This window comes from Gopherus flavomarginatus, chromosome 1 (genome assembly GCF_025201925.1).
Source record: "Gopherus flavomarginatus isolate rGopFla2 chromosome 1, rGopFla2.mat.asm, whole genome shotgun sequence".
Classification (NCBI taxonomy): Eukaryota; Metazoa; Chordata; order Testudines; family Testudinidae; genus Gopherus; species Gopherus flavomarginatus.
This window is the reverse complement of record NC_066617.1, coordinates 81,145,933-81,158,246: the sequence shown is the minus strand read 5'-3', so window position 1 is coordinate 81,158,246 and position 12,314 is coordinate 81,145,933. Positions and strand designations below refer to the sequence as shown.

The window sequence follows — 12,314 nt, the reverse complement described above, 5'->3', positions numbered from 1 at the left end:
CTTAGTTTGAAAACTGCTCTTTGACCTTTTAATTTTAAGGGCCAGCAGTCTGGTTCCATTTTGGCTTAGGTGGAGGCCATCCTTCCTGTATAGGCTCCCTATTTCCAAAAAGTCTTCCCAGTTCCTAATAAATCTAAATCCCTTCTCTCTACACCATCGTCTCATCCTCACATTGAGACCCACCCTGCAGTTCTGCCTGTCTAACTGGCCCTGTGCGTGGAACTGGAAGCCTTTCAGAGAATGCTACCATGGAGGTCCTGGACTTCAATCTCTTACCTAGCATCCTAAATTTGACCTCCAGGACCTCTATCCTATCCTTCCCTATGTCACTGATACCTATATGTACCACAATCACCAGTTCCTCCCCAGGACTACACGTAAGTCTATCTTGATGTCTTGAGAGATCCGCAACTTTTGTACCGGGCAGGCATGTCACCATGAGGTTCTCCTGGTCATCAGAAACCCAGCTATCCATGTTTCTAATGATCAAATCCCCCATAACTATTACCTGTCTCTTCCTAATAACTGGAGTTTCCTCTCCTGGAGAGGTATCCCCAGTGCGAGAGGATACAACAACCTCATCTGGACGGAAGGTCCCAACTATGGGATCATTTCCCTCTGCTCCAGTTGGATGGTCTCCCTCCCTGAGACTTTCATCCTTCTCAACAGCACCAAAGCTGTCAGACTAGGGGTGGTACCATTCTACTGTGTCCTGGATAGCTTCATCTATATACCTCTGTCTCCCGTATCTCCTCCAGTTCAGCCACTCAGGTCTTCAAAGCCTGTACACAATCTCTGAGAGCCAGGAGCTCCTTGCACTGAATGCACACATATGCCACCTGCCAGGGCAAGTAATCATACATGCTGCACTGGATGCAGTAAACTGGATAGCCCCCACTCTGTTGCTGAACTTCTGCCTGCATTATCTTTTTACTCCTGCAGCTCATTCCTTTGTTGTTTTACTTTTATCAGGAGGTGCTTGGCTTTAAGTTTAAAGAATGTTAAGTGTATCTAGCCCCCTGGCTCACACTCCCTCCTCTAAACTCCCTTGCGAAATTCCCTGTTAGCTGCTTCTGATGGATGCTAAAGGGCTTAGGGATTAAAGCCTCATTAAGAAGCTCTCAGCTTTGCCTAGCAGGCTGCTAGGCTTAGCACACACAGAGTCAGCTCACGGTCTCCCAAACAAATAGACCACATGGTATATTTCAATCAGGCAGCAAGCACACCACAAACACACACACTACAGACAACCAACTTACCCCAAGGGTTACATAATTGCTCCTCCTTCACCTGGAGAACTCCCTTGCGAAACTCCCCGGTTAGCCTCTTCTTTTTGCTAGCTTCTCTGGTTGCTTAGGAGCGGCCTTTTGAAAGCGCTGGTCTTCCTGCGTAGCCCCAGCCCCTGGTTAAGGGTTGATGGGTGCTAAAGGGCTTAGGGATCAAAGCCTTATTAAGAAGCTCTCAGTCTTGCCTAGCAGGCCGCTAGACTCTGTGCACACACGGTAGTTCTTAGTAGTTGAGTGAAACATATCTTAAAGAGACACTTGAAATCTGAAAGGCAGAGTCAAGTGGATTATCATAACTTAATGTAAATCAGAATTTGGACCTCCACATATTGATGGTGTCTCTCTGACATTTTATTTATAAGGAGAAGAATATAACTATCATGGTAGTCTACAGGCAAATTAAAACAACCAACCAAAAGATGAGTTAGGAGTTTTCTTGTAACCTAATGTGAAAATAAACTGAAATAGATAAATGAGCAAATAACGTTCCTAATTACATTTTCTTGTATAATTTAATAATCTATTCTTTTTATTAAATTCACAGGTATATATAGTTCAAACATTTAGAACCACGTCTTCCTTCTCCTGAACACTCTGTATGAAGGACTACTCTGACATCCTCTTCAGTCTAGCTGTTCAGTGAATTACCAGCATTTTTGGTTTAGCCGAAGGAAAGCTTTCTTTGTCAGCCTGCCGGAACTGAACCTGACCCACTTACACCTTTTCCTTATTGCAAATGCCTAAGAACAGCAAGGTGGTAAAAAGAGAACTAGATGATGAGGTTATCGAGTCAGTTAAGGATCTTCTCTCTAATGAAGACTCTGCAGATGATGCCTTTAAGAAGAGTGAACTGCTGGTTGATGATCAAGAACATAAAGATGTAGATGTTGAAGAGGGGTCAGATATAGAAGATGAAAGACCAGCCTGGAACAGCAAACTTCAGTATATTCTGGCACAAGTTGGATTTTCTGTAGGGTTGGGAAATGTGTGGCGATTCCCATATCTGTGTCAGAAAAATGGTGGAGGTAAGGGTCGGTTTTTACGAACTTGCCTTGCTGATTTCATTGTAAAAACCAGATAAATTTCTCCAGAGTCTAAAATTTATCTTTTAATTTTGGCAAGTGTTTATGAGAAGAAAGCACCCCATCTTTATTTTAGAGAGACAGATCTGCTGAAGGAAGCAGTACATTATCCTGATAAGCTTCTTTGGCCTTGTGTTATGTGGTAGAATTTCCCTATTCATGTAACTGTTTTATTTTAACTTAAATTTTTGCTAAGCAAGGTCCTCTCATTTGTTATTTTCATAGGCAGATTGTGGAATGTGAAATAGTTAGGGTTTGATTCTCAGTCACACTAGGCCTCTTTACACCATTCAGGCAGTGTAATGGGACATTTAAATGGACACATATTTAATGTACACTCACTTTAAGGACCAAATGGAGACTTAGAATAACTGAGTGTTAGGTCATTTTTAATTAGATCACTACTTCCTAGATAGTTTGATCATGATCAGTTCTTTGCCAGAACAAAATATTATGGAAATGTAATGGCGTCTCTATAGGTAATGAATAACTTTAATTATACAGTGTATAATATGAGACAAAAAGGAGTTAATCTAGATGTTAATAGAACATATTATGCTAGGATATAAAATTGCTTCACTTTTTCTTAATACCTTTCACATAAAAAATAAACCACATCAAGTTGCATATTACTCGTCTGTTGATACATGTCTTAGATACATTGTGAGGCTCAAGCTGGGGCCTTCCTTCAAGATATGCAACAATAGCCTATTAATCCACACCCTGGTATGGCTGACTGCTCAGCTGAGTTGAAAAAGAATCTGTCCATATTTGCTGAACCAAAAATGAGAAGGTTCTAGAGAATTGAAAACAAACAAGAACTTTTATTCATGGTGCACATTAAGGGTCATATTCTTCAAAATGTACAGACTGGGACAACGGATGCCATGAAAGGCTACAGAATCAGGCCTAAAATAGTTATTTGAATTCTAACCTGTGGTCACAATGGCCCACATTCCATAGCTGCATAGCTCTCATTCATTTCAAACAATGGAAGAGTTTCCACCCTTCATTTAACTTTAATTTGTACCTTTATTCTGGAACTAGAACCATTACATTGTTGGGTCCCTGTGGAACTGACTCATTTCCTTGTCTCTGTGCTAAATAGGTGGTTCTGATTGAGAAACTGGAAATTGGATATAGTGTACTTGAAAACCATATATTCTTTCTGTTTAAGGGCTGTTTGTAGGCAGTATATGGGTAGGGTAGGGCTGATCATGTATCCTCATTGGCAAACAAACAAGTTAAACTAATTCACATTCAGTAAAGGAGTGGCCACTTTTCTGCACCCAGTTCAGTTTCCAAAGGGTATCGAGATGCAGTCCCATGCAGAGTGCTTTACAATAGTCTATTTATCAAACTTATCATTATTCTGTGAAACTTTGGTTAGTGCTAATCAGCTATGAATTTTTGCAAACTCATTGCTTAATTCTGTGAACCAGCAGCACCAGTCTATCAGCTGCTTTCCTTAGAGCAAGGAAAGATTGGTTTGATATGGTTAGACATCTAGACAAGTACTGTGTCAGCTTCTGCTTGCCAAATTAATCCAGAAGAAACACAAAATTATTAATAAAATAAAAAAATGTATATTTAATTAAATGATTTAAGATAACAATAAAGCAAGATGAGGAGACTTTGATATAAATGGATACTCTAACATAAGTTTTGATTCTTCTCTTTTTGCACCCAGATTTTTAGACTGTTCAGTCTATTTTGCATTGCAATTAGAGTGCTTTTGCATAAATTTCACAAAGCCTGTTTGAAATGTCTTTGTCAGAACTGCTCTACAATCTTCCATTAAGATCACTTGATTAAAGTATCTGCATGAGTTCTGATTATATAGCAAGACATCTTCATGTAGATTTTCCAATAGAACAGCTTTTCCAATATAATATTTATTGACCTACAAACTTTAATCTAATCCAAACTTTTATTCTTTAACTATAAACTACTTATACTTGACAAATAACTGCAGACAATGAAGAGCCTCGTGAATATTTTTAGAAGTAAACCAATCAATTTCCAGCTACCAAAAAATAATATATTTATTGACTAAAAAGCTTTCAATTAGAATAATAAATTTACCATATTTCCTATTACATAATGTGTTTTAAAATCATTAATAGTATGTAAACTTTTATGATGAGCCTACCTTCAACATTTTTATTCTTGACACTTGTGACTTTAAAGATACAAATAACTATAGAAAAGAATTGTAGGCATGAGGCTGAATTGGTTACAGATAATTTCTCTAGTGAAAATATTGGTTTTATCCCAGTTCCTTAATGAGACTTGGCTAGACTGGCGATGGGACTTGGGTGTCTCCAAACACTTTTCCTTTCTCTGTTTCCAGATCTCCCTATTCACTTTGACTCCCTAGTTTACTAGTTCTCTCTCTCTGACCTTGGGGTTTCAGACCTTTTTTTGCTTGCTCCCTTCTTGCACTCGTCTATAGAAACTTATCAGTATTTTGAATTATATTTAGTATTGAACATGTTGTTGACATACAGAGCACACCATGTTATCCACAGATTGGTATGGAGGCAGTTCTTATAATGTTTGTTTTTCATTATAGTTTGAAGAAAGAAAGAATATGGAAATTGATTTGGGGGAGTGATATCAAGGTTACAGGGATAAAATAATGTCAGTGTCAATTAAGGACACCTTACTTACTGTGACCGGGGTCCTAGCGGGGAGCTATGGTCACTCAGTTAGGGTGAACTGCAAAAAATGGGGCAGACAATCCCCATAAAGCTGGTGGACATTCCAATACTTAGATTTACCAAGCCAGAATAAAACAGATTCTTTGTTACCTTGCTGGTTACTCAGAAGTCCAAACAACACAGTTGCCTTAAAGTGAGCCAGCCTCAGGCCTCCATTCAGATACCCATGATGAAAATTTCTATAAATCTTATTTCATCATATAAAGGGAAAGGTTCTACCAAACCCAAAGGATTGGACACATTACCTCCCAGGCTAATGAATGTTTCAGATCTTACCCAAATACACGCTACAGCCAATTCTTATTAACTAAATTAAAATTTATTAAAAAACGAAAGAGAGAGAGAGACTATGGTTAAAAGATCAATATACATACAGCTGTAGAGTGAAATTGATTGAGGCTCAGATTCATAGACGAGATGGTGAACTTTGTAGTTACAAAGAGTTCTTTCAGAAATAGTTCATAGGTTATAGTTCCATGTCCAAATCTCATATTCAGGGTGTACCAGCTCAACTGAGACCTCAGTCTTGGGCCTCAAACTTCGCCTGATGAAGCCTAAGCAGATCTGAGAAGATAGAATCAGGGCTCAAGGATCTTTTATACAATTTCATGTCTTTTGACAAGTTGGAATTCCTCAGGGAACAAAACGTAATTAGAGTGACTTTGAAGGAGGTCCATCACTGGTACTTAGCTATACGAATTAACATAAGGCCATTTGCTTGTTCCTCCATCATTCACAGTACATTTCAAAAAGAGATGAATACTGAGATATTCTGTGTTTACAATTCATTTAAATGACAGGATGTTCTTTTGACCTCTGAATTATCGGAATACAGCATAGACAGGTACTGTTGATTATGTCGTTGACCCTACTCAGACATATGTAAATACACAAAACCACAAACATTATCTGCCCACATGTCTTTTGAGGGTTATTTATTTTGCAGGATGTTTAACCCTTTCTAGCCATGTATCACACTTACTTAAAGAATGATTATGTAAATTATGTCTAACCAAGATTTGCAATACTGGCTCACAAGTCAGACTTCATAGGACTTGCTGGGTTATATACAGGACCAGTGCCAGGGTTGTGAGCGCCCTAGGCGCACAGCAATTTCGCCTCCCCACGCGCTGGTCCCGCGGCTCCGGTGGAGCTGCTGCAGTGGTGCCTGCGGGAGGTCCACCGGAGCTGCGCGAGGAGCCGACCATCTGCAGGCACAACTGCGGCAGCTCCACCGGAGCCGCGGACCAGCGGACCCGCCGCAGGCACCACTGCGGCAGCTCCACCGGAGCCGCCTGCCACCCCCTCCTGCAAAACGGCGCCCACCAATTATTCTGGCGCCCTAGGCGATTGCCTAGGCTGCCTAAATGGTAGCGCCGGCCCTGGTCATATACTCACATTAGGAACTCCAGAAAACACAGATCTAGGAAACTGTTAAATATCATCAACAGTATTTTTCTACCTGGAGCTCTTTTGGAGTTGATTATTTCCATGCTCATATTTGACTGTGATACATTTTATTTAATCACATATTATTTATATTACAGTTCACAGCTTTCTCATGCTGAGTCATGCACAGCTTTAATCCAAGCAATCTGAAATTGATAGTTTGGGATGTCAGGTCAGAAAATATAACAATAACATCATATTACTATAGATAATTTTATTAGAATACAAATCTATTTTATATACAGATCTGAACTATAAAGCTATATTAACACATATTTTAATGTTACAACTTGCAGCTTCAAAAGGAAAATAGGCATAGAAAGTGAAATCTGGACATTAATCCTTATAAGTTAAATTCTAAAACTTTATTTTGAATATACATATTTGAACATACATCATTAAGTCTGGGCCAAATCCTTAGAGCTGTGCAAAATATCTGGGGCTTCATCTTGTGAAGTGCTAAAGATTCTCAACTCCTTTTGACTAACAGTGGTAATTAAACATCTCTCAAGGTTCCACTCACTGTATTCAGTCCAACAAGTAATGGCAAACCAGACCTTCTATAGCTCCTTGTTGTTGCTCACAGCTATCTGCTATCTCATCATTACTTGCTGATCTTCCTGTATTTTTTTGAACAAAATGAATATTTAAAGACAACTTTTTCTCCCTAGGGGAAATATCAGCAAATTAAATTGCTTAAAATATACATCTTGATACCAAGTACAACTAATATAGATTACCTATTCTGCTAGTATTAAGCGTATTGAAGATAATCATATCCTGAAGCATGCTGAACACATTCACTTCCCATGGGAGTTGTATATGTTTATTAGTAGCCTGATTAGGCTTCAGTTGCCATGAATTTTAAGCTCTTGATTGTCCTAGCATTTAGCATGTCACTCCTTTCAATATTCCTGTTGAGCTAAAGAATAGGAAGAGCAGCAAGTAACGATGAGCAAGCTGATAGCTAGAAGCAGCAGCAGCAGGAAAGCTATAGAATCTACTTCATCATTACTTTTTGAAAGGCCTGTACTGACTGGAATTCTGAGAATTATGAAAAAAAATAAATGCTGAAATTTTAGTGATCAGTAATTCAAACCCACAGTTCCGTTGACTAATCTTACTAAAATAAACTACAAATCAGACACTCTTGAATTTTCCAAATCTGAGTAAAGATGGATTCATTAATGAATTCTTGATCGCTAACTTGTAATAGATGGTTTCAAGTTATCACATGTGACTATAAGAGTTTTTCTCAAGTTCAACTTTACAAATTCTAGTTTGAACTGTATTACTGAGTGTGAGAATTTATGAGTGGGCTGCAATGAACTTTTGAAGTATATTGCAAGTTTAATTCTCATTCCATTAAAGCTGATTGCTCAAGGCTAGTTTCAACCCTAAACATAGCATTACTTAAATAATAGCTGTAACTGAACAAATTAAGACTGTGAAAGATCAGTTGAGTGAAACTTTTAGTATTTTTTATTACCTATATGTGTGTGTGTGCATGTGTGTATGCAAAATTAATATTCTTACAGGAGTGAACAACCCAATTTAGAATATATAATCCAGTAGGACACTAAACTTCAGTATTTGATAGTTTACCTCAATTTATTGTAACTTGCATAAATTGGACTTTAGACATTTAAGATGTGTTGGCTCAGATCTCTGTCTGCCAGACCAATGATTCCTGATGCTGAGTATACAGAAAGCAGGAGACGTAAAGTTTTGGACCAAATCCTACTCAGAGTAATGGCAAAACTCATTTTGGTTTCAATGGGAGCAGAATCAGATTCTTAATATTTAGATGGGGAAAAGTCAGCAGCAATAATTTAAATAAATCTGAAAATGTGCTTTCTAGATTTATCAGCACATACCAACAGTGAGTGACAGAAAGAAGGTCCTGTTAAAAGTGACAGTACTGTATGGGCCAGGGTATCATACATAAAATGCTGAATCTGTGATTTGACAGAAAAATATTTTTGAGATATAAAACTGAACTGTTGCATGAAAATACAGAAACATACCAAACCATGACACTCAAAGGGCTATCTTGAAAGTTGGCATGTAGAGCCACTTTTACCTATGTACTGTGTTAATTTGGGATTCTATTAGTAAATATGGCCAAATGTTGCCAAATTGAATAGGAATTATCCTCATTTTTCATGTACGCTACAACACCCATGTGCCAAGTTTTCATGCATTGGAAAGAATGCTTTCATATAATTCCAGTTTGTGAGAGTGTGTGGATGACACTGAAAGAAGCTGAAATAAAACATATTTGTTCTGATTCTATGCTGACTAGGGTGACCAGATAATAAATGTGAAAAATTAGGATGGAGTGGAGGGTAATAAGCACCTATATAAGACAAAGCCCTGAATATCAGGACTCTTCCTCTAAAATTGGGACATCTGGAACACCCTGATACTGAACACCCTGATACTGATACACCTGTGCACTGAAAGTAACAGAGTTGCACAGGGTTAAGACAATGCAGAATTATGCCAAGGTAAATTTGGCCCATTGGTTTAATTGATAAATCTTCCAACCTACAAATGGTGTACAAAAGGACCCCAGTTCAGCACAGGAGTTAAGTATGTGCTTAACTTTAGAGCCTTGTGGTTAAGCTTGTAGATTGGGGTGCTGAAGACATGGGTTCAGGTCCTGATCTAATACAGCCGTCCTGGGTAACATTAGTCAGTTAAGTCCAGTTTTTAAAGTTATTTAAGTGCTGCTCCACTCATCATTACAAGACCCAAGAAATTTAGACAGCTAAGTCTCATTTTCAAAAGTGACTTAGATACTTAGGAGCTTAAATCTCACTGAAAGTTTTTTGCAACAGCACACAATCCCTGTATAAGTCAAAAATGTCCACTTTTGCTGCTCTGATAGCAGTTAACATATACGGTGTCTGAAGGTAGATTGATTTAGTATGTGATTACATCACTACTACTCTGTTGAGTGTGGTTATATGCACACAAAATCTAGTACAATCAAGTAGCCTGGTCAGAGAGTGCTCACTCCTTGGCAAGGTTTGGCTTGAAATGATATGCACTTACTTAACAGAAAGTGCTTTGTAAACATGAGAGTTCTTGGTTTTTTAAATTTTAAAAGGTGCATGGGCATTTTCCAATGACTACTACACTATCTGTGTGATGGAAAACCATTTCTACAAGTGACAGGGGGTATGTCTACACTACGGGATTATTCCGATTTTACATAAACTGGCTTTGTAAAACAGATTGTATAAAGTCGAGTGCATGCGGCCACACTAAGCATGTTAATTCGGCGGTGTGCATCCACATACCGAGGCTAGCGTCGATTTCCAGAGCGTTGCACTGTGGGTAGCTATCCTGTAGCTATCCATTGTTCCCGCAGTCTCCCCCACCCATTGGAATTCTGGGTTGAGATCCCACTGCAAAAACAGTGTCGCGGGTGATTCTGAGTAAATGTCATCACTCAATCCTTCCTCCATGAAAGCAACGGCAGACAATCATTTCGCGCCCTTTTTCCCTGCATTGCCCTGGCAGACGCCATAGCATGGCAACCATGGAGCCCGTTTTGCCTTTTGTCACTGTCACTGTATGTGTACTGGATGCTGCTGACAGATGTGGTACTGCAGTGCTACACAGCAGCATTCATTTGCCTTTGCAGGATAGCAGAGATGGTTACCATCCCTATTGCACCGTCTGCCATGCCATTGTAAATTGGCGATGAGATGACGGTTATTAGTCGTTCTGTACCGTCTGCTGCTGTCATGGGTGCTCTTGGGTGGCCTCCCTGAGGTTGGCTGGGGGCACATGGACAAAAATGGGAATGACTCCCCAGGTCATTCCCTTCTTTATGTTTTGTCTACAAATAGAGTCAGTGCTGCCTGGAATATGGGGCAAGTGTACTAGAGAACCAGAGAGCACAGCCGCTCCGTGTCAGAGCCCCAGAGATCCCGCAGAAATGATGAGCTGCATGCCATTCATGGGAGGTGCCCCTGCAACAACCCCACCCGTTGATTCCCTCCTCCCCCAACCCTCCTGGGCTACAGTGGCAGTATCCCCCCATTTGTGTGATGAAGTAATAAAGAATGCAGGAATAAGAAACACTGACTTTTTAGTGAGATAAAATGAGGGGGAGGAAGCCTCCCGCTGCTATGATAGTCCAGGCAGTGCAGAATCTTTTCTTTAGACATGAAGGGGGGGCTGATAGAGCTCAGCCTCCAGTTGCTATGGTGAGGACAGTTACCAGCCGTTCTGTACCATCTGCCGGGGATGACCGGGAGTCATTCCCATTTTTACCCAGACGCCCCTGGCCAACCTCACCGAGGCCAGCCAGGAGCACTCACAGGCTGATGATGACGACGGATATCAGTCATATTGTACCATCTGCCATCGGGAAGGGGATGCTGGTGTTCAGCGCTGCAGCACTCCATCTAGCAGCAGCATGCAGTAGACATAGAGTGACACTGAAGAAAGGCGAGAAACGTTTTTTTTTCCCTTTTCTTTCGGGGGGAGGAAAGGGTGTAAATTGACGACATATACCCTGAAACACCCGGGAAAATGTTTTTGACCCTTCAGGCATTGGGAGCTCAGCCAAGAATGCAAATACTTTTCGGCGACTGCGGGGACTGTGGGATAGCTGGAGTCCTCAGTACCCCCTCCCTCCCTCCATGACAGCACTTGGCTGTGGACTCTGTATCATAGGCTGGAGATTTTTTCAAATGCTTTGTCATTTCATCTTCTGTAACGGAGCTGTGATAGAACAGATTTGTCTCCTCATACAGCGATCAGATCCAGTATCTCTCGTACAGTCCATGCTGGAGCTCTTTTTGGATTTGGGACTGCATCACCACCCGTGCTGATCAGAGCTCCACGCTGGGCAAACAGGAAATGAAATTCAAAAGTTCGCAGGGCTTTTCCTGTCTACCTGGCCAGTGCATCCGAGTTCAGATTGCTTTCCAGAGTGGTCACAATGGTGCACAGTGGGATACCGCACGGAGACCAATACCGTCGATTTGTGGCCACGCTAACCCTAATCCGACATGGCAATACCGATTTCAGCGCTAGTCCTCTCGTCAGGGAGGAGTACAGAAACTGGTTTAAAGAGCCCTTTATATGGATATAAAGAGCCTCGTTGTGTGGACGGGTGCAGGATTAAATTGGTTTAACGCTGCTAAATTCGGTTTAAACGCGTAGTGTAGACCAGGCCAGGCAGAGATTAAAACTGGAAGAGTATCAACTGCTTTAATAGAATCATAGAACTATGGGGCTGAAAGGGACACTGAGCAATCATCTTGTCTGTCCCCAGACACTGAGACATGATTAGTATGCCTAGACTATTCCTGATAGGTGTGTCTAACCCGTTCTTAAAATCCTCAGTGACAGGAATTCCACAACCTCCTAGATAACCTGTTTCAGTGCTGACCTATCCTTATAGTTTGAAAGTATTTCCTAATATCTAACCTAAATCTTCCTTGCTTCAAATGAACCCTATTACTTCTTGTTCTACGCTTGGTGGACATGGAGAACAATTAATCACAATCCTCTTTATAACAGTCTGTTACATATTTGAAAATTACATATTTATTATCATGACCACCCCCCTCAGTTTTTCGTCTCAAGAACAAACATGGCTAATTCTTTCAACCTTTCCTCTCAAGTAATGTTTTCTAAACATCTTATTTTTGTTGTGCTCCTCTGAACTCTCCAGTTTTTCCACAACTTTCTTAAAGTGTGGTGTCCAAAACTGGACTCAGTACTCCAGCTGAGTCTCATAGACTCAT

At 40.3% G+C, this 12,314-nt stretch overlaps 1 protein-coding gene across 1 annotated transcript in view; it reads left to right on the top strand.

The window, feature by feature from the left end:
* Window positions 1-1,861: 1,861 nt before the first annotated feature.
* Window positions 1,862-12,314, top strand: part of SLC6A15 (solute carrier family 6 member 15) — a 32,537-nt gene continuing 22,084 nt past the window's right edge. The window contains exon 1 of the mRNA XM_050935029.1: window positions 1,862-2,311. Coding sequence (XP_050790986.1) covers window positions 2,023-2,311 — 289 coding nt within the window. The 5' untranslated portion in view covers window positions 1,862-2,022. The remainder of the gene's footprint in view (window positions 2,312-12,314) is intronic.